Source organism: Falco biarmicus, chromosome 1, assembly GCF_023638135.1.
Source record: "Falco biarmicus isolate bFalBia1 chromosome 1, bFalBia1.pri, whole genome shotgun sequence".
Classification (NCBI taxonomy): domain Eukaryota; kingdom Metazoa; phylum Chordata; class Aves; order Falconiformes; family Falconidae; genus Falco; species Falco biarmicus.
The window spans coordinates 17,694,838-17,717,497 of record NC_079288.1 but is presented as its reverse complement, the minus strand read 5'-3'; the positions used below and the strand labels follow the sequence as shown (position 1 = coordinate 17,717,497).

Genomic DNA, 22,660 nt, shown 5'->3' with positions numbered 1-22,660 from the left:
GAACCCTTAGATTTCCATGGTCGTGCTGAACTTACATCAAGGTAATTCCAATTAACCACCATCCTAAATCAAGCTTATTACAACAGAGAGCTTTGTATATCTGTAAAGAATCTGGGTGTTCTTGCAAATAATGTATTTTTATTAGCAAACTGAAAATTCTGCTGCGCAACTCACTTTTGGCGGAGTGGGTGGGTGAGTATTCACTGTTATGTGGCAGCCTCTTGATGATGTGTAAATTTATTTTGCTGATGGTTTCAACTCTGAGTACTTGTGTTTACTTTTCAGAAGTCGCGGTGATTTAAAGTTCAAGCAGACTTTTTCACCACTTCCTGCAGGCAGCCTTGTCTAGATCTGTTAAATACAGCTTCATTTAGCACCGGTGAAATGGTCTAAAAACCTGATGTGTTAGCTCTTGCTGCTGGGCTTGGAGAGGAAGGAGGTTATCTAAGAAAAGAAGAAGCTTGAAGTAAGCCCTTAAAGTAGGCTCCTGCTGCTCTTGTAGCCGTCTAAAGGTAACACGGCAATTTCCTTTGGTATTTAGTGGCTAGTAACTACCATGGTGCTTGAATCTTCGTTAAGAGTGTATTTAAATTGTATTTGGTAGTACCATTAGCTTATGGGGGGGGAAAGTAATTTTGTATTTTAAAATCTGATCTATAGAATCCCTTAGTTAGCTGGCATCACTTTTAGTAAAGTGATCAGGGTGTCTTTTGCTTGTGTGGAAGAAAACTACTTCATATCGTGAAGTAGAAGGTTGGTTTTCTACCCACATGTAATAAAACAAAAAAGACTAATAACTAGTGGAATATCTAATAACTAAGAGAAATACTACCTCATATCGCCCCTTACTTACTGTGTATTAGAGACCATACATTTAAAACACGGAACAGAACATTGCCTTTGCAGTTATCAGTAATTACCAATTACTAGAGAAATGCTGAAAATACTCTTTAAGAACTTGCTAATGTGGTAGAGTGTTAGAACAAGAATAAACTCATAAAGCAACTAGATTTTATCCAATAAGATACGTAACATTTATCCTTTGATGTGAGGAAAGGGCATGTAGAACACATTATTAAAACTGCATTTGGTACAGTGCGGAAGGACGGTACCAGCGCTGGCAGAGCAGTGTGCCATGCCTGCGCCATCGTTTGCTGGAGCTACAAAACCTGCGGTGAGGAGCCATCAGAGGAGCTCATACAGAGGTGCGTGCCGTTTTGTGTCTTAATTACAGTGTGGTGAGGTGGCTGCATTTAATTGCACTTTTTTCTGGCTTAGCTGTGTGCCTGTGCCCTGCCGTGTGCGTGTTGTGTGCACGTATGGACGTGCACACCTTGGGGTTTGCAGTAAGGTTGGGTAGGAGATGGCCAGGATCGCCACTGAGAAAAAAATAAATAAAAGTGATGGTAAGCAGTGGGATGAAGCTAATGGAGATTTCCAGGAGAAATATGACATTAGCTTCATTTGCAGTTAGTCCTCGTGCTGATGGAGGTGCCGTGGCATGTCCTGGCAGTGGAGCTAACGGTGGTGGAAGCGCCCTGGCCCACTGCGGGGGCAGCAGGGTGGTGGGGCTGGGGGCTCTGTAGCAGCTGGGGGCTCCAGCCGGGGGCGGCAGGTGCAGACAGAAATAACAGGCGAAAGGGCCTGCGGTTGCCCCCCTTCCCTACCGCCCCCGGGCCCTGCCAAGGGCTTCCTTCCGCCCCGCACCACTGTAATTAAAGCCTTTATGACAATTACAGGGACAAACTGGGGCGGTTTAGGGGACTAGAGGCTGGAGGGACCACAACGGGTCACTGAACTAAAGCGGTGCCGGGGTGGTCCCGGGCTGCGGTGTCCCCCATGCGTGCTGCGGCAGCCTTGGTGCAGTGCCCCGCGCATCCTCCGCGCAGGCGGGTACCGCTTTGTCGCGCGGGTACAACCCACCCACCGCCTGCTGCCGCTCGCCACCGGCACTGGGGCCTTCCCCGTGGGGGGACCCCGGTGCCACAGCGGGTCCTTCCCCCCCCCCGCCCCGTCTCTCCCTCTCCACCCGCGGGAGCGGCGCCTTTAAGAGGAAGCGCAGCTGTTTGTTGTTCCCCCCGCGCGCTCCACGCCGGCAGCGCCAGGGCCGCTCCCATTGGCTGCCGCCTCCCAGCTGCTGCCTGCGCGAGGCCGGCCGCGGGGAGGGCGGGGGGCCGCTGCGTGCGCCTGTGTGTGTGTGCGCGCCCGGGGAGGGAGGGGGCGGGGGCGGGAGCGCTCCGCTGTCCTCGCCTTCTGACTGGTTTTAAAAAAATGGGCTGCGGCTGGTCGCAGCCAACTGGCGGGGTGTTGCTATGTGCCAGCGGGCGGCGATTGGCCCGCGGCGGTGCCGCTCAGGGCCAGCAGGCTCGCGGACCGGCTATAAGGGGAGGGAGCCGGCGGGAGGGGGAGGGCGCTGCGGGGCTGCCTGGTGCGCGTCAGCCGCCGCGCTCCGTCTGCGCTTGGGGACGCGCTCGAGGCGGCCGCGCCGCGGCGAGTGAGTGCGGCGGGGGGCGAGGGCCGGGCGGCGGGGCGGCCCGGGGCGGGGGGCCGGGGCCGGGCTGCCGCTCGGAGCTGCGCCACAGCCGTGGCCCCGTCACGTTTCCCCCCCCCCCCCCCCCCGCCACGGCCGCGGTAGAACGGCGGGGGCGGGGGGTGCTCCCTCGGGCGGGCGGCCCCGCGGTGCGGCGGGCTCTCCTCAGGGGAGCCGTGCTGCCTGGCGGGGGGGCCGGGGGCCGGCAGCCGCGAGTCGGGCTCGGCGAGCGGCGGCCTTTGTCTGCGGGGCCGGGCGAGGGGCTGGAGGCGGGGAGGGCAACAGGTCCGAGTCCGGGAGGGTGCCCCGGGCGCGGGGGTTCGCCGGGCGCGTCCAGCGGGGGAGAGCAACAGGCGGGACCCGCGGGAGCGGGGCAGGGGCCGGCCGTGCCCGGCGACCGCCGGAGGAGGGGCGGGGGACGGTCCTTCCCCACCGGCCGGCTCCTGCAGCCGGTAAATCCCTCACGCCAGCCGGGAAGCGCGGTGAGGGCCGTGCCTGGCACGGAGCTGTGAGGCTTGCGGCCCTAGGGGAGGGCAGCATTCCCGGGTGCTGCGGGCACCTCCTGACCCGCAGCCCGCACGGCCGGGGGGCAGCGCCCCGCCCCGTGTGCTGGCACCGAGGCCCGGCGGACCGGGCCTTTCCCACCGGCAGGCCGGGCTCGCTGCTGCAGGAGTGACACGGTGCCTGGTGTGGCAGAGCTGCAGGGCACCTGGGTCCGCCTGGAGAGAGCATCTAGCGCTGAGGGCAGGCGGCTGCTGCGTGTGCTGCATTGAAACCGGTGCCCCGCAGGGAGCAGGGTTGGCTCTGTGGGTCTGTGTTGTTACTCGGGCCTCTGGTTAAGTGTGTAGCAGCTTCCTCTTAGGCGGAGCGCTGTGCCAAGGTTCCAGGGCAGAGAGCGAAATGTCAAGGGTCCCTTGTCTTATGCTTCTCCACAGAAACTCACGGGTTTGATCCAGAAAAGCCAGAGAAGTTTGAGATGACAGAAGTAGCCACGGAGCGAGCTATGGGTCTGTAGCTTCAGGTTTTAATGCTGGTTTTTGAAGCCGGAGGAATTTGGAATGTGCCAGTTGAAAATGTGCTTTCGGTGGTGTAGGAAAAGAAGTTGAATCCTCGCCCCCTTCTCCCAAAATGTGGTGGAGTGAATCTGTCCCCACTTTTTTGTAGCCTCTGTCTTAAAATACAGAAAGAGGAAGGCCTGTCAAACTTGTGTTCTTAGCTTGCAGACGGCAGTTAAGCCAAGGGTGGGACGGTACACCTGCCTTCCTGACATTACCTTCCTCAGGGCCTACTACGTGCTCCAGATAAGGATATTCTGCTAATGTGTTTACAGTTACTTAAAGCTTGTGCTGGGTAGCACAGAGAGGCCTTTGCTGAGTTAGGCAGTTGTAAACAAGCAGATACTAAGAGCGCTGCTTATAATCCATGAGAGGATTCTGCCTGGAGAGGATGTATTTTGTGACTTCGTTCTTGCAGAGCACTCCCATTGACTTTGTTTAAGATCTCATCATGTTGGGATCCCTACGTCTCATTTCTTGTAAACATTGTTTGCTGTGTAACGGGCACTGCTTGAATAGAGAACTAAGATGTTCTCCTTTTCTCACTGTATTCCTAATTTTCATTTTATGCTGACAGACCATTTAAAAGTGAGCCTTGTGCTTGGAAGCTAGAGTTGGAAATGCTTTAGGGAGGTCAGAGAGATTGCTTTCGTATGATGATGGTGTCAAGTGCTGCTTTTTTTTTTTTTTTTTTTTTTTTTTAGCTTTTTTGCAGGTGTCTCTTTCGTGGTGCCAGCATCAGGATAACTGGTAAAACTGTATTGGTCATTGAGCTCTCTTTTGTCCTCTGGATCCACAGATTTTGAATAAGTGATTTCCTTTCTTTGCTGTTTGGTGTGGGTGGTTGAGTCGGGGCTGTGTTGAGGAAGACAGCATCACTACCTGTAAATCCACATTCCCTCAAAGGATCCTTGACTCATGGGTTGAATACCTGTTGCTGAGAGAGAATTTAATTAAGGAACTGGTCACTCTGGTGTAGGTCCTGGCTAGCAGTTTAGAAAGTGGGAGCTCCTTGATCTAGTGTGGTACTACACAAGCATTGCAAGGATTGCAGAGGAGTAAAAACCATTTATTTATTGTTCTTGCATCATGGCCTTGCCTTTGACCATGTGTGTGGAAGCCTCTTGAAATGCCAGTAAAGCTTTCATTGGGCTTTGTTCATTAACTGGCAAACCTTTGTTTGCCTGAACTTAAGCAGAGCCTTCTTTAGAGGTCAGCTGTGAAGTGCTAGAGCAGTGGGCTTCAGGAGGGATCACAAAGTGGAGTCTGGAATGGAGAAACTGAGAGTTCGGTTCTCTTAGCTGCTCTGAAGCTGATCAGTTATGTTTGAGGCAGAATGATGCGGCAGAGTGTATGTATTGCTTTGAATCCATAACAAAATACACTGCTTCCTTTTTTTTCCCCTCCTTGGCAGAGACCTGTAAGTTGGTCCTTCAGGATGTTCCGTCTTTTCGGTGCTTGTTAAATTGGAGATCTTGTCTTCTGGATCTCATTGCAGTAACTAAAGGCTAAGGATAGGTTTCCTTTTCCTTCCAGAAGCCAAGGCAAGTCCATAGAAGAGAATGGACTGTTCTGACTCAAGGATTTTCCAGTCCTTTAGAATGTATTTTTAGCTGGTAAATCAGCTTGTCTGTTGATGGTGTGATGCCGATTGAGGATCTGGATCTCTCTTTTTCTGCAAAACAAAGACACTTTATAGTGTGTCTTCTTTGGGGGGAAGTAAATACAGTTTTCCAGGTGGGCTGCTGCTCAGGAGTGCTGAGTCCTGGGCCTCAGGTATGCTCCCTGTTGCCTGCATTGGTCCCTGCTCTTCATCCTCCGTGAAGCTTGGCAGTCGGTTCTCTCTGAGTCTGTTCTCTTCCATGTCTTATTTGCCTTTTTGTTCCTCGTTTGTCAGGGCAGGTAGTTCTCTTGCAGTACATAAGCTGATTGTTCTTGTGTTCTGGCTTTGTAACTCTGCTCTGTAGCCACGTCCGCTTGGCCTGTCTGAGAGTGTTTTCAGCCGCTGATGCGGGATGTGTTGGACATCGGGAGCAGCTTCGTCTCCGGAAGCGTCACTAGACTGGCCAAGCCACTTAAGGCTGCAGGAAATAACATAATTAATGAGACTTAGTTCTCCCACATCTTGTACCTGACAATCTCAAGTCACTTGACAATGCTAATTAAAGCTAATCACACTCCTCTGTTTTTAGTAAATAGCTATTATCCCTGCTTCACTCTTGCTTTAACAAATGATAGTGCCAGGCAATGTGAGTCATTGGAAGTTAAGGGAGCGCAACCCGTAAGAGCTGCTTTCCGGTCTCTTTGCGCAGGCTTACACATCCAGTTAGGAATAGTTTCTTTCACACCTCTTCCAGTGTTGGTGTAGCGTGTTAAAAGGTGTGATGTTTTGCTGACTCACAAAAATAAGTAGCTATTTGCGTTTGGTTTTTTTTTTTTTTACTGCCATTGTGACTTGTATAGAGCTAAACTCCCAAGGTCAGGCAAAGGCTATTAAAAGTTTCAAAAGCTGAGGATGTTTTGAATTTGCCCTTCAGAGAACTTTTTGATCCACAGAGAGGGAAGGCAGAGCGGTGTCAAAAGCTGCGGTCTCACTTCTCCTGTTTCATATTGGCAGTGGCTTCACTATGAGGACAAAAATGTAGCATGGTATGACCCAGGCATTGCACAGCTCTGCCACAGAACTCTGGAAGATTGAAGTTTCACTGATGAAATATTGCTAAAGGATGGCTCAAGCAACATGTTATTAAAAACAGATTGTCCAGCATCACAAAAAAAGATGGAGTTACTAATTAACTGTGTATGGGGGAAATCTTAACGAGAATCCCAGGTACTCCCAGTGCAAGCACGTGTCAGTAGGCACAGAACTGTAAGAGATGAGTCAGTTCACATACCTTGGCAGTAACATGCAGGGTAGCGAGGATATCCAGGAGGAACTAGTGACAGGAACTGGCAAGGTAACAGCTGACTTGACCATCTTAAAGTAGATTTAGCTATAAAGTATCTGTCATGTGAAGATTCAAGCTATAAATTTTCATCTGACTTTGTGCCTTTGAGGTGTGGGTTGCTGAGTGAAAGCTAGAGGGATGCTGACTGAACTGCCACGGAAGGTACGTACCTCGTTAATATGGTAGCTGTTGCATAAAAAGTGTTACTGGCAGAGATGGGTCAGAATTCCGCATCTTATCCGTAGCTTTACTCAGAAGAGAGACAGATGTACCAGAGTAGAAAATGAAGTCGCTGTCTCTCCTGTGACAGCTGTGCTTCTGGGCAGTGCGAGGCTAGTTAAAAGATGCTCCTGGGAAGAGCCCTCTGAGCAGATGGGTTGCGTGCGCAGATGAAAACTTACAGGATTTGACAAGGGGAGCTTGCATGTAGCAAGTCATGACAGGCAGCTGTGGCAAATCCTTCTTTCAACTACAAATGACTTCAGAGGATATTGGAAGGATACTTGGTGATAGATAAATGTTCTCACAGTGTTCCCTGTCAGTACCCAGCCTTTATCAGGGAAACAGATGATCCATCTAGCAGACCAGATTAATTGAATCCTCGTCATACCTACATTTGCTAAGAAGGAAGATAATAGAGGAATGTAAGGAGCACACCAAAACAAATGTAATGACATGAGATGATTTGGATAGCTGAACTGTTCTACAATTAAAAAAAATGAGGAAGAGAAGTTGAGAAGGTAGAGTGTTTCCATTTTGTCAGTAAAATTGGCCATTTGGATGGGAAGAACTTTTCCTTGATGTCTATTGTTCAGGTTGGTACTGGAATAGCAAGGTGAGGGTCGGCTTTCATGTTGTAGAACACTGTATATGTGTAATACTGGCAAAGGATGATGTCCTTGATCTGTGGTCACATTGAATGTGTAGCTTGCTTGAGCAGAAGGATGGGTGTGAATTGAAGAGCTTCATCTTACAGTTCGTTTGAGCCATTGCTGTGGTCTCAGTCGAGTGCATCATACCTGCTTGGCCACTTCAAAGGAAGGAGCGTTACCCCGTTGTGGGGGATGCTGGCATGAGTTTCTGCAAAATGTTAAGGGAGGAAATGGAGTAATTTGTGTTTTAAATTAGTTCAGCCTTGCTGTTTTTGTTTATTTGTGGCACAAGTGGGACTTGCTGGTAGGAACAAAAGTAAGCGCTGGCTTGTTTCACGTGTGTCTTGGCCAGCCACGATGCTTTTCTGCATGAATGTTTCCTCCTGCATTTGGTGATGCGCATCGGCCTCTGTTGTAACTGGTTATTGAATTCAGCTGTGGTGGGGTGTACCTGCAAAGCAAAGGTGGACAGCTTGCAGCTATAACACTTGCCATGCTGCTTGTTATCAGCTGTGCAGGCTCTTCTGCATTGCAAAGATATTGCTGCCAGGCAACTCGTCAGAGAGTGGGAAGAGAATTCAGCCAGAGGTGTCAGTCATTCCTCGGTAGAGGCTGAATCTTGCAGTCCACGTTCATGTGGTTTCAGAGACAGGCCCAGAAAAGGTAACAAATTTTGAAGGCAGCCCTGTGAAACGATATCTGTCCTGGCTGTCCTGTGCCTTTTGAGATGAAATTGTGAAGGGAAGAATTTGATTAAAATTTCCAGGATGATTTCCCTTTGCCACTCGCCAGTGGTGTCTGTGGCATGTCTGAGTGGATTGTTTTGAACAGCGTACTTTGTTCTGAATTGTGGGTAGAGATGAGTTAGCAGTTCTGACGCTGAACGGGCTGAGTCCAGCTTTAGATCTGTAAATAAAGTCAGAAAGTTCCCGTGGTCATCTGGTCTCTGTAATCTGCTGCCAGGAAAGAAGCATCTCTGCACTGTCTTCATTCACCAGGTTATTTTAACCTGTTCCTTCGCTCCCCAGTCAGGTGTGCGCTGCAGTTCAGTACAAGAAAGCTTTTGCTTTGAACGCAGGGGTCCTCTGGCCTTGCTTCTCACCACACGGTTGCACTTGAGAACCTGGAAATGCACTGGCGTGGATGTTATTTAAAAAAAAAAAAAAGTGAAACTTTAAAATGTAAAAATCTCTAAATTAAAATTTTAAATCTCCAAATTGATAGAAGGCAAATCAACTATGTGAAGAAAAATTTGAAACAATAATTACTTTGGTTTTAATAAGTTATGGATTAATAGTGTGTACAGTGACAAAGCTAGAGAGACTTCAAAACAATTCCAAACCAAAATGAGTTTTGAAGATTTGCTGTTTGTTCCTTTTAAGGTTCAACTCATTTTTATGTACCTTCCATGTTGTCTTCATAGAAAGCCTCTCCATCAGAGAGACTAAGTTTGTTGTAGGGGTGCTGAGTGTATTTTCAACATGAAGAGTTGTGATAGACCATGGACTGACATATTGCTGGTTTTTAAAAAAAGAAAACAACCCCCCCAAAAAACCCAACCTTTAAAATGTGATTAATATAATGTGCAGTGACAGTTTTGACAGGTTTAGTATTGATAGCTGTTCAGCAGTATAATAACGCCGATGTTTTTCCTGACAGGCTGGCTATGCTATGTGGAGCATGGCAGGTGCAGCGTGGTTGGCGTCCTGCCTGTCCCGGATTCACTATGGCCAGATCGTCTTTAATTGCTTCCCACTGGATCTCTTTTGGATGCCCTCTAGTGGTTTCCTGGCAATTGTCTGCAGTACTGTTTGCCAGCTGTATTGCCTCTTTGCATCCATCCATCCATCCATCCATCCAGGTCCTTTTTCCCAGAGTGATGAAGTGCTGCCTAGCAGTGAAGGGTGCTGCCTCCAGTGTGCAGAAGAGAGAACTAGGGCCCGCAGAAGTGAAGTGGCTTGCTAGGAGGTATTCAGGGGAATAAAGAGGGTTATTTCTGGTTGGAGGCAGTCTTAAGTGAGAAACCTGCTCCCTGCTACTACTAGTATTGCAGCTGTGTCCATGTATCTGATAAAAGTAAATGCACAGGATTCCTGCCGGCCGTCTTCCACCATCTCTCCTGTTATTTTCCCATCTCCAAGGACTTTGCAGGGTTTGGAGAATGAGCTGCAGGAGCGAAGGCGTTAGAGAAGGACACTTAGAGTTCATGTATCAGTAATGACTTTTGTTGATCATGCTAGTACTGCTGAGCATGTCATCATGTGTGCATGTGTGCAGTGTCATCAAGGATTTGAAATTGGTGCATTTCAGAAACTTGATACTGAAGGAGTAAAGGTACATTGTGTTACGCCCATGTGCTATTTAAACTTCTTTCTTGGCTTTTCCTTGTGTTCAGTGTTTAAATTCAGAATGGTCATCCTTTCTTTCAGGGCCTTTCACAGTGTACATCCTACCCTCCTACCTTCAGATGATCTGGCTTCGTCTTTTCCAAAGCTGTTGCAGTCCCGTGTGGTAGCGAGGATCTCCAGGACTGCCCCATCGAGGATCTTTTGTTGCGGTACTCCATCATCAGAGCATGAAAGCTCTTTTGCTGTGCCAGGTGTCTGTGAGGGTCCAGCACCTCACATTCGGACACTAACTTCTATTCCATAGGGAAGCAAAACTGGGCATTAAACCCAGACTCCAATTTCAGCGTATCATCTCGGAGACTAGCCTTCTTCTTTCAAACCGCAATGCATTAAGTGACATTAAGGCAGTTCCCATGTCAAGAAAACCCTTGTAAGTAAGCGTGCTTACCTCAAGCATTTTCTTATAATCATGCTAAGACCCCGGAGCAACGCAGGCTGCTGCAGTTTGTGACCTTGTAGAAGCTGAAAACTCTCCAAACCTGATTCCTCTTGTGCTTTCATTGCACTCAACATAAGTACATCTCTAGCTCTTTCTATATTAATGAGAAGAGATGCTGAAGAAGAAAGGTTGAGTTTCAAAATAGATGGCCTTTTTTCAGAGCTACTACAGGCAGCTTTCTATAGCATTTGCTATGTTCTAGTAAGTATTCAGTGGACTAAAGTTTATCTTAAAAATCAAATAATCCATAAAACAAACCTACAAACCCAACAAACCTGTTGTTTGTCCTGCCAGAATGAAACTTGGCAGGATTAAGCAGGGCAGTCCCAACATACACCGTGCATGCAAGCAGTACATTCAGCTGATTCTCTCACCAGTAACCACAGTAAATCATGTTGATAAGCTTTTTCCCTATAATTCTTCCCTTTTGACTAAACCAATTTTCTGAATTCTTGTGAACTAATTCATATGCACAGATTTCTGTTCCATAGACTTGAGTGTGTCCATCCCAGAGATAAACTTCTCTTGAAGAATAAAATGAAAATACAGGATTATGTTGCTGCTGACAGATATTAATCTCTCTAACAATATTGGGCACAATGATAAACTAATCAAACCTTTTTTCATAATTTTTTTTATTAAAGTGAATGGAATGACTCCACTAATGCCCGCTGTCAGCAAGGTTAATGAACATGAACTCATCTTTCTGAAAAACCAGAGGCACAGCCTGAAATCGTCCCCACACCTTTGTTCTACAGTAGAAGGAATGCACTGTTAGCTGTTAAATGTATTATAGTTCAAATTTATCTGTTACTAGGAAAAAGAAAAAATACAGGTGGGTGGTTTTTGCATTGCTGAGAGCCACGGATACTGTTTAATACATTTCAAGATGATATTCAAGACAGACATGGGTCCTTACAAGCTACTAGCTGTGCTCATGGATGTAAGAATGCATTTCCTATTGGTTTTCCTTCCTCAGCCTTGCTATGATGAGGACAGAGCTCTTGGTAGATGGTGCACACAAGCCACAGTTGGGCTGACAGCTGTACAAGGGTAGTGCCTTTATAAGGTATGGCTACTGTATATGAACTTAACTGAAGTTTTTTTTTCAAGGCAGTTTCTTACCTAGGGTTCCCACCAAGATCTTGGCTCACAAATCTTTACTCTCTCCCCTGCCTTAAGCAAAGAGATCAATTTGGTTTGCTGTCTCACCACAGTACTGAGAACAGGAATTGCAATTCATCTTAATCTAGGCTCTAGTATCTTCTTACTTGAATATTTTTTTTTGTCCACTTCTAAAAGGGCAAATGTTTTTGCTGATGTTAAATGTGTTACGAGGTTGAATAAAAGAAAGCTCATGAAATGCTTTTGCAGAAAGCTGCATGCAGCAGATAATTTTTTGTGCGTGCCTGTCTTCATTTCTCAGTTAGATAAATGCAGTTGTAGTATTTCCTAGTTTACTCGTTCTAAAGCGTTGATGCTTGGGAGGCCTGGACAAGAGGGGTCAGCAAACAACGAATTATATTATTCTGGTCAGGTATCATTTACGTTTCCATTTGGCTTTGAGGATGCCTGTAGACTGCTTTCTTCAGCTGTTGTGTTGCAGTGCTGGGCAGCCGATCAGAAAAGATGTGTTTGGCAGGACAGTGTGGGAGGGAAGTAGTAAAACTGGTGGTTGGTACATTTACCTATCCGTGCTGAAGAAAAGGAGAGGGCATTGCGCAGTTTCCTTAAAAATCAATGAAATCTAAGATTTAGACACAGCCTGTTTTCTCATTCAGAAATCAGGTAAAGTGATTGCCAGTCCTTCCTTGCACTTTCCTCCAGATGGTCTGTCCTGTGTAATCTGTTTCTTTCAGACAGGGCTTGGTAGTTTGCCTTGGAATCCAATTGCATTTGGCCCCAGAAAGAGCACACTTAGTCTCCTGCTTCCGTGCACTTGGAGGACAAGGCACATGGCTCACAAATTCCAGGTTCTGAGATGTGTTAAGGCTGGCATGTAGCATATCAGCTGTTGAAGCAGGGGTTTGGAATTTGGGGATGGTTCTGTTGTCTTGTGACTGTAAAGGTGGCACTTGGTTAGTTCAGGAAGGCTGGGATGTGTTGCTTTTACTTAGATCAGCAGAAAATAAGGAAGGATTTGTGTTGTTTTGCATGTTGTTTCTGCCCTGTTGCAAGTTTAGGGTTCAGTCCTCAAAGTGTTCCTTACCCTGGAGCAGAAAACAATGCTGTCTAATACAAAACTTCACTCGGTTTTGACAAAATCCTGGTGCAAGTGGAGAACTTGGGCAGGATGCTGGTGAAGACTGCCTGACTTCTCCAATTAGAAGTAGAATTTGTAGAAGACAAATCTTGCTGAAATCCAGAGATGCAGCTGTGTACCAAATAGCGCCCAGGCAGTCTGCTTAGCTACAGGTTGGCCAGATAAATTCCCAGCAAGATCCCTTTGGACTGAAAAAGAGGAGATTTAGTTCCTACTAAGCTGAGAAGCGAGCCTTTCTGTGTCAGGATGGGTCTTCCAAAGCTCTCACTGTAGCTTTAATTGGAAAAGGTTAATCTGATTAGTGTTTGCAAAGAGCTTTGAGGATGAAGAGTGCTATGTAAGTGCTGACTGTTATGATTGTGATAGATACGCTTTATCAGCAGTTTGCCGGATGAGTAAGACCTCCCCCCCCCCCCCCCCCCATTTGACTGTAAGGGAGAGCTTCTGCCCTGGAGAACTGAAGAAAAGTACTTCAGAAAAAGAAAAAAATGGGTATCCTATTGTCTTACTGGAATTTTCCTCCTGTTGAGCACTGTGGATGGTCATAATGTAATGAAGCTTTGACTGCACCAACTGGTGCGTGTGTGAGCCTATGACAGCCCTCCAGTCTTGTGCTTGTAGGAACTGTTTACTAGGAAGATTGCAGATAGCATGCCTGACTTTTGGGATTGTCCAGCCGGCAGTGGGTTCAGTGGGTAATGCTTTCAGAAACACTAAAGCAACGTGGGTACCTTGAATCTTCTTTTTCAACAATTGCTTAGGAGCAGAAGTGATGAAGACAGAGGTTTCCCTAAGTGGGAAACTTTAGTTCACTTCAGTACCCAAGCGATGAGGTTTTTTTGCAGATCTCGCTCTCTGACGATGATCATGCGGGAGGCTTTCCAGCAACCAGCAGTAACAGGTTCACAGTCTGATTTTTGTTGTTGTTTTCAAGAATGACTTGGATGGTTTTGTCACGGTGAGCTACTTGTGACCAATGCTAACACTGGGCAGAAGACATCATCTAAACGGGATGCGTATGAGTTCTGCAGGATTGCTTCCTACAGCAATTTTCCTGGGCCCTGCCTTCAGTTCCCCGACTGACTTCTGGATTTCCATCCTGCTGTTTCAACTCTTTCCCCTTTAGTAAACCAGAGAGGTGTATTTGCTTGTAACAGCTCCAGTCCAGCCGTTCTCTGCAGCATACCTTGAGCCAGGTGCATGGCTGGTGCTTTTTCTGGGAAGGTGTATCCTACTGAGCAGCAGCAGAGCCAGGTTAGCACACAAAGTCCAGGGAGCTATTTTAGCAGCGTAGCAGCGTCGTGACCTGGACTGGTTTTATTCTGACCTGGAAGATCATCAGCTGTGCTTCAGACGAGTTACTCATACTGGCTTAGAGACCAGCTCTTAAGCTTTTGTACTTTTCTGTTTTGTCCACTTCAGAAGGAGGTCAGGTGTGGGGGTTTTATTTCTTGGTTTTCCTATTTGGGGGTGGGGAGTGTTGGTGGTGTTCCAGTAGTTGAGACACAAAGTACAAACTTAGAAACTGAACAGAATCACATGTTTTATGGAAAGGAAAATCCTCGTGGGAGGAGCAGCCAGAGTTCATGATTAATTTCTAGAGCATGCATGCACGCCATGTATCAGGGAGGGAGGGGAGCTGTTTCCTTTATCCTTTATGCTTCATCCATCCTCAGAAGAAACATCAGTAGCTGGTAAGGCTTATGATGGGGGATCTGAAAAAGTGATTTCTCCCCAAAAGAGAGCCAGACCTGAGCTGCATGTGTTCTGTGGGATGATGTCAGATTGTAAAAAGGTGTTTCCATCCTGAATTGCATTTTTAACTGTCTCTTGCTATCAAGAATAGTCTTCAGAGGCTGCCCCTTGCTTAAACTGCTGTCGGATGTTACAAGTTAGAAAAAAAATAAAATACTAGAGTACAGTTTATAGAGTAGCCTCCACCTTCAGAGCTTGCAGGGAGTTATAAAGGAGTGTAATGAAGTAATCCTCCATTTCCCATGTGGGAACTAGGGCAGAATGGAGAGAAGAACTGGTTTGGTGACTAGTTTGGTTTTGTACTTTCCTGGTGGCTGAGGAAACCCATGCCCAGCTCCCGACTTTCCTGCGGGCTTCCGGAGTGTCGCACCAGTGAGTCACAGGGGACAGGCAGGGCTGGCGCTGGGCCCCGACGTTCTCTCTGGCTCTCAGAGCCCACCTTCTCTGAGGGGTGGTGCGGAGTTGGACCTTGACGTGTGCAGCTCCCCAGCGGTATTTGGGAGACTAGGCTTGATGAAAATTATCTCCTTAGCACCTCTGTAGTCATTTCCAAATCCATTAAGTGCTGGAAGAATGAATAGAGATTGCGAGCGTTGGAGTAATAGGAAGATGGTAGATAACAAAAGCGGGAAGATGCGAGGGCAGTCAGCATGTCGGTGGCTGAGCTGTGAATAAAAGACTGTTCTTGGTCTAATCCGCAGGCATCACACCTGCCTCCTGGCTGCTCTGACTCTTCCCTGCTCTCTTGATTGAACCCTAGATCCTCCTGTGGGCTAAGAGACCATTGTCACCTTTGTGAGCTGAGTGTCCTGTCTTTTCTTTTATGAACTTAGGTTTGCGTGAAGTCCCCCGCTGCCTCTGCCCAGCTCTCTTCCTCTGAAGCAGTCACCAGCGTGTGGAGCCTGCCCCACACCCATCCCCTGCCAAACCACGGCCTTTACCTGCGTCTTCCGGTGTTTCCCGTGCGACCCGTCCTGTGGGAGTGCCTCCTGGGCCACCCCAGAGTTCACACAGCGCTCAGTGGCTCCAATGGTGAAGATGACAAGGTCCAAGACTTTCCAGGCATATCTGCCTTCGTGCCACAGGACCTACAGCTGCATTCACTGCAGGGCTCACCTTGCCAACCACGATGAGCTCATTTCCAAGGTACGTGCATGACCTCACCTGCGGGTGATGCTCCTCCCCGGGGAGCGGAAGGGTGCGTTGGCTCACGCTGCACGTCAGTTGCTGCAGAAGTTCCTGGCCTTAACTGGTACCACGGTTTTTGCTTGGAAAACGGGCTCTCAGGCTAAAGGATCTATTCGTGAGCTACCGTTTTTGGTTTTAAGTGATCTTGAAATTAGCTGTAGGGGACAGATTTCCAAACAAGGGCCTCTGGAGTGCTTAGAGGTGGTCTGTCTCTTCACATGATACTGCCTCCTCCCTCTCCAGCTGTAAAAACTACACTAACTGATGGTCAGGACTGTGTAAATTACCTTCCCAGTACTTCTTGTTCATGTACATGCTTGTCAGCGTAGCCCAAGGGTTGCTGCACGATCATGATCTGGATGATGTTGCCTCTGTTAAACTCTGAGCTGCCCTAAGCAACTATGCTAAAGCCCCTGCTTAAGGGAAGCTTCTCTGATGCTTCTGCAGAAATGTGAGATGGCTTTCTGAAGGCTCCTGAGTTGTTGCTGAAACCCTCATATTGTTGCTAGTGTACTAACAAGACACTGCAGTGAAAAAGCAAAGGGTGAATCGTAGGATGTGCTCTGAGCTGGGAAGGGTGGAAAGATTCTGTCCTGTCTGTGATCACAAGGGGAAGGGGTCTTCAGGATAAGCTAAATTAAAAGCTTTCAGAGCCAGTAAGTCAGGGGCCTTGGTTGCAGAGGGAGCAGGCCAGCAAGAGGGATCTCTTTCTGAAGTGCAAAAGCTAAACTTTCTCAGAGCATCTGTTGGAGCCTGCAGTGCCTGGCTCTGGTCAGGCATCAAGTTTCCAGGTTTTGGCTGCCTTGGCGATCAACTGTTTCCATAAAGTTTATTCAGCTTATAAAAACTGTGTTCAGAAAAAACAGACGCGCCATGAGATTTATTAGGTGAGGTGAGAGGAAATTGCACTGTGAGCTCTGTGTGTGTGTGCACAGCTTAAACCGGTTCAGTATCTTGGAGCAGCCTTGAGAAGAAAGGCCACAATCACAAGGGACGGACGTGCCTTGCCCGTTAGAAAGTGTGTAGTGTTTCCCTTTTTCTTGTTTGCACAGGAAAGATTAGAACTTGTCACCTTGCACCAAGGGCATCTGTCCTTACAGGGCTGACATCTTGGCAGCTGTGGAGGTCCTTGTGGATTCTCCCGTGTTGGGTGCTCAGACCTTCATCTTCTACTGTAGGCTGGCTCCTTCCTTTTTCTCTTGGTTGTTGCGTGGGCCAGGTTGATGTGTACCTGTGTGATATTGTCTCCATGCCAAACACTTGAATTTAAATACTCTGGTGTGAATAATGGCGATTGCAGACTGCTACAATTTTGTGTTTTGCAGTTTCTGAATAATCAGGCTTCTTATTAGGCTATCGCCTCCAAGTCATCCTGGGCCTTGTGGGGGCTCCTCTTGGTCTGGTACAGATGCAGTGGTTCTTAGCAGAGCTGTCCTTGAGGACCACAAAGCCTCAAGCTTTTCAAGAGGAGAAGGTTGTACATTTCCTTGACAGAAGTTTTGAAATGTAAATGTCAACAGCAGCCTGTGCCCAGGTCTGAATGTGAAATACTCTTGGATGGGCTATGTGGCTTGAGGCTCCTATGCTCAGCTGAGCTATCTGTAAAATAGGGTAGTCACTCCCCTGCCTTTTCATTGGGAGAGTTGTCAGCTGGATTTTGTGTTGGGATGCAGAAGATGCTTTACTGGATAAAGAAGGAGACGTGGTTTACTTACAGTTTTTATGGTAGGTTAGAGTTTGTGCTCTGCTTTTGTTTGGTTTTGTTTTGACATAGCTGGTCCCTAGCCAAGGAAGGCACAAGGCTATGCATGCCCAGTGCACCTTTGATGCTTCCTTCCCCTCCTTGTTCCACGTTCATGCTTCTTCTGGTTCACTGTGCAATGCAGCCAGCTTTGCAGGTAAGTAGCTTCCAGCAGGGGAATGCCAGTGCTGCAGACGGTGTGGAATTTGAGTTTCTAAGCCGTTGAGACATGCAGAAACTGCCCAAGAATGCTGACTGTTAAAATACGGACACAAGAGGGAAGGTATGAAAGCCCAATGAGGCTATGTGTATTGAATCATGGAAGTATTAACTATGGTGCACTGTGGTGCTTGTGTCTGCTTGTTCTAAAAGTTCAGTGTAGACTGTGGTGTAAATTTGTAAAAAAGTGTTGGGACTGGATTGCTGATGGAGCAGTAGCGGGTCATGCAACTTGAATGCAACGGGTTTGGGGTTTTAGGTTTTATTTCTCAGTTTTAAACCTTAGTAAGATGTGTTCTTTGTATAATTGAAAACTTTATAAAAGTAATTGTGCAATCATAGTTTGTACAACTGGCTATAAACTGAGAACAGAAGGGCAGTCCCTGCCTCAAGGGTTTTCCAATATGTGTAGAAACTTTCCCAGGCAAACTTAAATAGTCATCTTTTTATCTGAGTTGTTTTAAACATCTCCCCAAGGCCTTCTGCAGTTCTTTCATCACAGCCTTATATTAGCATCTGAGAACCAGGCAGTGCAATTGTCATACTTGTTTTCCATATGAAAATGTGGCAAATGGAAGGAAGAAACAAGTGCCATGAGGATTGAAGAGGGAGTGGGAGATTTTGTCAAATCGGAGTGTTTCTCAGTCTGCAGTGTATCTCATCTTGAACCTATGTCACTTTAATCAAAACAGCCCAAATGACACCATCTTTGGAAACATTCCCCAGAAAACAGGCTTTTATGTAACAGTAGGGTGTTGGTGATTTGGCTCGATGAAATTAATTCCTTTTATTCCTTTTGCCCCGAGTTGTGCAGAGACCACATGAGAGCTGTGCTGCTTTGCATGCCATGAGCTTTGAGCTCCTTTGGATACATACAAGTTGCACCACTGGCCTGTGCTGTTGGCTGAAATTGGCTCAGGCTGGAGCTGAATCCCAGTATTGTTCTGTGTCAGGCCATACTTTATTTCCTCTTCATCTCCAAGTTTCCCCTCTTAGCGCTTCAGCACCAGTGTTAACTTACTCTGACTTCAAAGTGTTTTGCCAGGACTGGGTATCTGAAACTCTTTGACAAATATGGCTTGGCAGGGCAGTTTTTGCTTTCTTTTCTACTGAAGGAGAAAACCGTGTGCATTAAAATGGATAGAAGGTTTCTCAATAAGCCATTGCTATTTAAAGAAAATAATCGATGCCGAGGCTTTTAAGAAAATCCAGCGCTGTTACATGAAGCCAGTTACCCAAATGTTGCCTTGCTTGCTTGGCCTTTCATCTTCTGCAGCCGGAGGGAGAAAGTGGTTTAGTATGTCTGATTTGTAATAAGATCTAAATTGTGGGTTGGATCGTCTGGCCAAGAAAGGTCTTATTAACTTAGGAAATATAAGGTGATCAGATAGATTGGGTGGAGTGAGTAACTAGTTTTCCTTCATATGTTCCTTTGGTGTCTGGGTTAGCATGATTGGAGGTTCTTGTTCCCTTGTAGCCATGCATCATTTAAAAAACTGTGCCAAATTTAATACATACTCTTGTTTCATTGCTTTTTCCAGTGCCTAAAAGGACTGAGACTTTGGGAACTCAGCCTTGGCCTGCAACGGATTCCTGTGTGACCTTGATTGAGTCACTTAATGTCCTTGTTCCTCCTTTCCTCACCTGTACAATTGAAATGATGCTGTTTTGTCCAGTCTGCTTGGAAGATAAAGCTTTGGAGCAGGTACTCTCTGCTCTTACAGATTAGTACAGTGTGTCCTAATTCTCCTTGGCTTTACTGTAAAAACAAAAATACCATGCCAGGAGACTGTAGTTGAAAAGCATCTTTCAATGCCTTCCAATTGCCAAAAATTAAGTGAAAGATCCTTGTTACATTTATCCTTCCCAGGCATGACATCCCATGCTTTTTAGAGTGTTTAGGAGAAATACATATCCGATAATCAGTGGTGGCTAGACCTCTCCAGGAAGGAGATAGAGGAGCTTTTCTTGAGAAATGTGCCTTTCACACCATTTTTCAGTGGGGCCTGGGGGAACAGCCATTCAACAGTGTAAACAGCATCTTCTCTCCTTTTCAAAGTGGCACATACAGTGCTGGTTTCTACCTACTCTGTGCTATGCAAATTCTTTGTCAGCCTTTTCTGTTTGAAATCATATGTACTTGGTGTCCAGTAAAAAGGGACAGGAACAGGAGCAGAAAGATGCAGGCCAAGCACAGCTATGTTAGTGTCTTGGTTGCTGACTTTTTTTTTGCTATGTGAACAGTAATTCAGCAGAAATGTCCCTGATTATGGAAATATGTAGAGAATGTCTTGTGGGCGTCCTGCAGTTTCTTTTTTTCATGAATTACTGTGATCAAACTGCTAAACATTATGCAGTGATGTATCCTCTGAAGTTAGCCTAAGGCTTGCCGAGGAAGTTTTAATGTTTTCCTTTGATGTCTGCATGGGACCCTTACTGAGCATGAATGTGAAATCCTTCAACACAAAAGGCTGCAGCTCCTCCAGCACAGAGAATTTAGAAAAAATAGAGAAATTGTGTTGCCTGACTTTCTCAGTTGAGGTTGGATTGTTAGCTAGGGAACACTTAGAAGCTGTCTTCTATCTTCTGAGGCAGGAGTTGCAAGGTATATAAGCAAACCTTGCTCCCGGTCGTCGTGGCCTTAGCTGCTTCCCTGGCTAGCAGACTGCTGGAGCCTGAGCTTGCTGGTCCAACAGCCTCTCGGTGAGCTTTACAGCACGCTGAAAGCAGCAGACTTCGCTCCTTCTTGCAGCTGGTTGGATCTTAAAGGAATTTGAAACTTTGGTTCTGGCTTTCAATATGTTATGGATGAATTCAGCTGCTTGGAAGCATTTGATGCACTATGTGTAGGTGAAGTAAGGAGCAACTGTTGGGCTTTTTGGTTTGTTTGGGTTTTTTCTTTTTTCTTAGTATGTGGGGGCAAGGCAGTGTGTAATGTTCTTCGTGCTTTAGTTCTCATGAACTAGCTGATACTTGTACGTCAGTTCGCCATGAAGACATGAAGTTATTTGCTGGGTGGGGAAAACATGCACACTAGCTAAAACAATAATCCTAGAATTATGATGTGGTTGTTTCAAAAATTTAATGGAAAAACAAAGAGGCATTTAGTAAGTGTCCAAGACTAGTCAAGTGAAAATCCTGCAGTTCCATCATAGGAAAAAAAACCTGTGTGGGGTGAGGCAAATATTCTCTTTTTCATGGGTAAAGTTCTTATTTTTCATTGTGTGGGGTTTCTTCTTGCTCTAAAAGTAGATCTTGTTTCTTCCAAACATGAATTGGAGTTCCCAGCTTCATGGTAATGAACTCGTAAGGCCAGGAGGAGTTATCACATCTGACCTCCTCTAGAGCATGGGCCAGCAGATTTCATCACGGTAACAGCATGTCTTTCAGAAAAACCATTTACTCTTCATTTGAAGACTTCAAGAGGGAAAATTCACTGCACCCCGTCGGTCATTTTTTCCAGTGGTTAATCATCCTTACTATTAAAAATCGGAGACTTTGAATTTAGATTTGTCTTGCTTGTGCTTCCTGTCATTGGCCATTATTTCTTTTGCTAATGAAACAGATCTATAGTACCTACTCTCTCTCACTACAAAAGGTTGTGGTATACAGTAACCAAGGTCACTCTTGATCAATTTTCGATAGGCTAAACAGATTCAACTTTGTCATGGTACAATGTTGTTTTTTCCAGTTCTGTGTAATTTTTGTGGTTCTCTTCTACGTCTTTAGTGTTTCAACATCTTTTCAGGAATGGAAAGGGAGGTGGGCTCATTGTCCAGACTCAGCAGTAACATCTTTACAGCGTGTGCATTTCATAATTGTGTTAGTCTTACTGGCTCAGCACTCTACAGTAAGCTTCTGTTCATTTATTTGCTGTTAGCTCTTTATGCACCAGGTTTATCAATTTTATGCACGTTTCTAGAAGCTGTCCAGTAGCTTTTGGATCTTGCTTTTCAGCTCTTGTTCCTTAATGAATTGCCACTTCCAGGTATTACTCGGAGCTTGCTCTTAATTGCAAGTTTTGCTAGAGTTCAAGCTGTAAGTGATGAAGAGCAAAGCAGTTCTGTGAGAAGTCATTACAGTTTTTTAGCTTCCCATTTCACTGTTGTGAACTTGAGGTAAGGGATCTTGTAGCTTTTGGCTTCCATGTGGTTAAAAATTAAATGCGGATTGAGAGAACTTCAGTTCTCAGTAGAACAACGTGTCGTCAGAGCTGTGAAACGGGAGCCCTTTCCTTCAGCACTTTGAGAGATTGAGCATTGATCAGGCAGAGATGAACTCTTGCGGTCAGGCTCACCCTCAGGACCTTTACTAGACAGCTTGGTGTTTGCTGGCCTTGCTGCTGCTGGCCTCTGTTCCAGCAGGGAGGAGGAGGAGAGCGGGACCCGAAGGCTGTTATTTGAGTACCTGTCAGCAGCTCTGAGCAGCCTTTATTTGAGAGGGAATAAACAAACAAAAATGCCCTTTGCAGGAAAAACTCAGGATATGAAATCTAAGGTGCATGGTATGTATTTGTAGTATCTACTCCATAGTACAGCTACCTAAATTACGTCTGTCCTGTGTAATTGCTTCCTCTGGAGCTTATGCTACAAGCTGCTGTGCTCCCTCGGTTCCTACTGTCTGTAACGGGATCTGAAGACAGTCAGGATCAGGCCTCTTACTTAGTCAGGATGTGGTTGTTTAATAGAGTAAGCCCAGGGTAATTTGTACCTCCTTGTGTAATTGTGTTTATACAGCAGTTAATTGCTGTGTGATTTTTAAAATATTTCATTCTGTTCCAAAAAAGGAGGAAAAAGGTAATAACTCAAAAGGGTTTAGAATTCCCTGTCAAGGAGGGGGGACAGGGTAAAAATGGATTTTTCTAATCCATCACTTACTTTATGGAAATAACTCTCCTTTCATCTGCTGCTTCTTCTGCCTTAGAATTGATGACCTGGGCATAAATAAAATATTGTTCCCATTTATTATCCAGGGAACTGCCAGGGCCGCAGGACAGTGAATCATCAGGGTTTTTGCTGCAACTGCTGCAAATCCTGAACAACTGGAGCATGGAGTTGATCAGGTCTGAGCCTTCCTGGGTTCGCGGGGTATTTCAGTTGTTGGTCCTTGCGGCTGGAAGAGGGGGGAAATGCCAGCAGGCTCTCGAAGGCTTGCTGGTGGGGTGAGCTGCCCTAGGAGCTTCCCATGCAGGTGTGTACTTTTAATCTGACTTACCGTTGTGAGAATGAGCCCAGGGAAAGCA

General features: G+C 46.4%; 1 protein-coding gene across 5 annotated transcripts in view; it reads left to right on the top strand.

The window, feature by feature from the left end:
• The first annotated feature begins 2,401 nt into the window (after nucleotides 1-2,401).
• YPEL2 (yippee like 2) overlaps nucleotides 2,402-22,660 on the top strand; it is a 39,604-nt gene continuing 19,345 nt past the window's right edge. For all 5 annotated transcript variants that reach the window (XR_008821138.1, XR_008821132.1, XR_008821120.1 and 2 more), the window contains exons 1-3: nucleotides 2,402-2,494; nucleotides 3,466-3,537; nucleotides 15,104-15,416. Coding sequence is in view for 1 of the 5 variants with exons in the window: in XM_056333893.1 (XP_056189868.1) it covers nucleotides 15,300-15,416 (117 nt within the window). In the remaining 4 variants the exon portion in view is untranslated. The remainder of the gene's footprint in view (nucleotides 2,495-3,465; nucleotides 3,538-15,103; nucleotides 15,417-22,660) is intronic.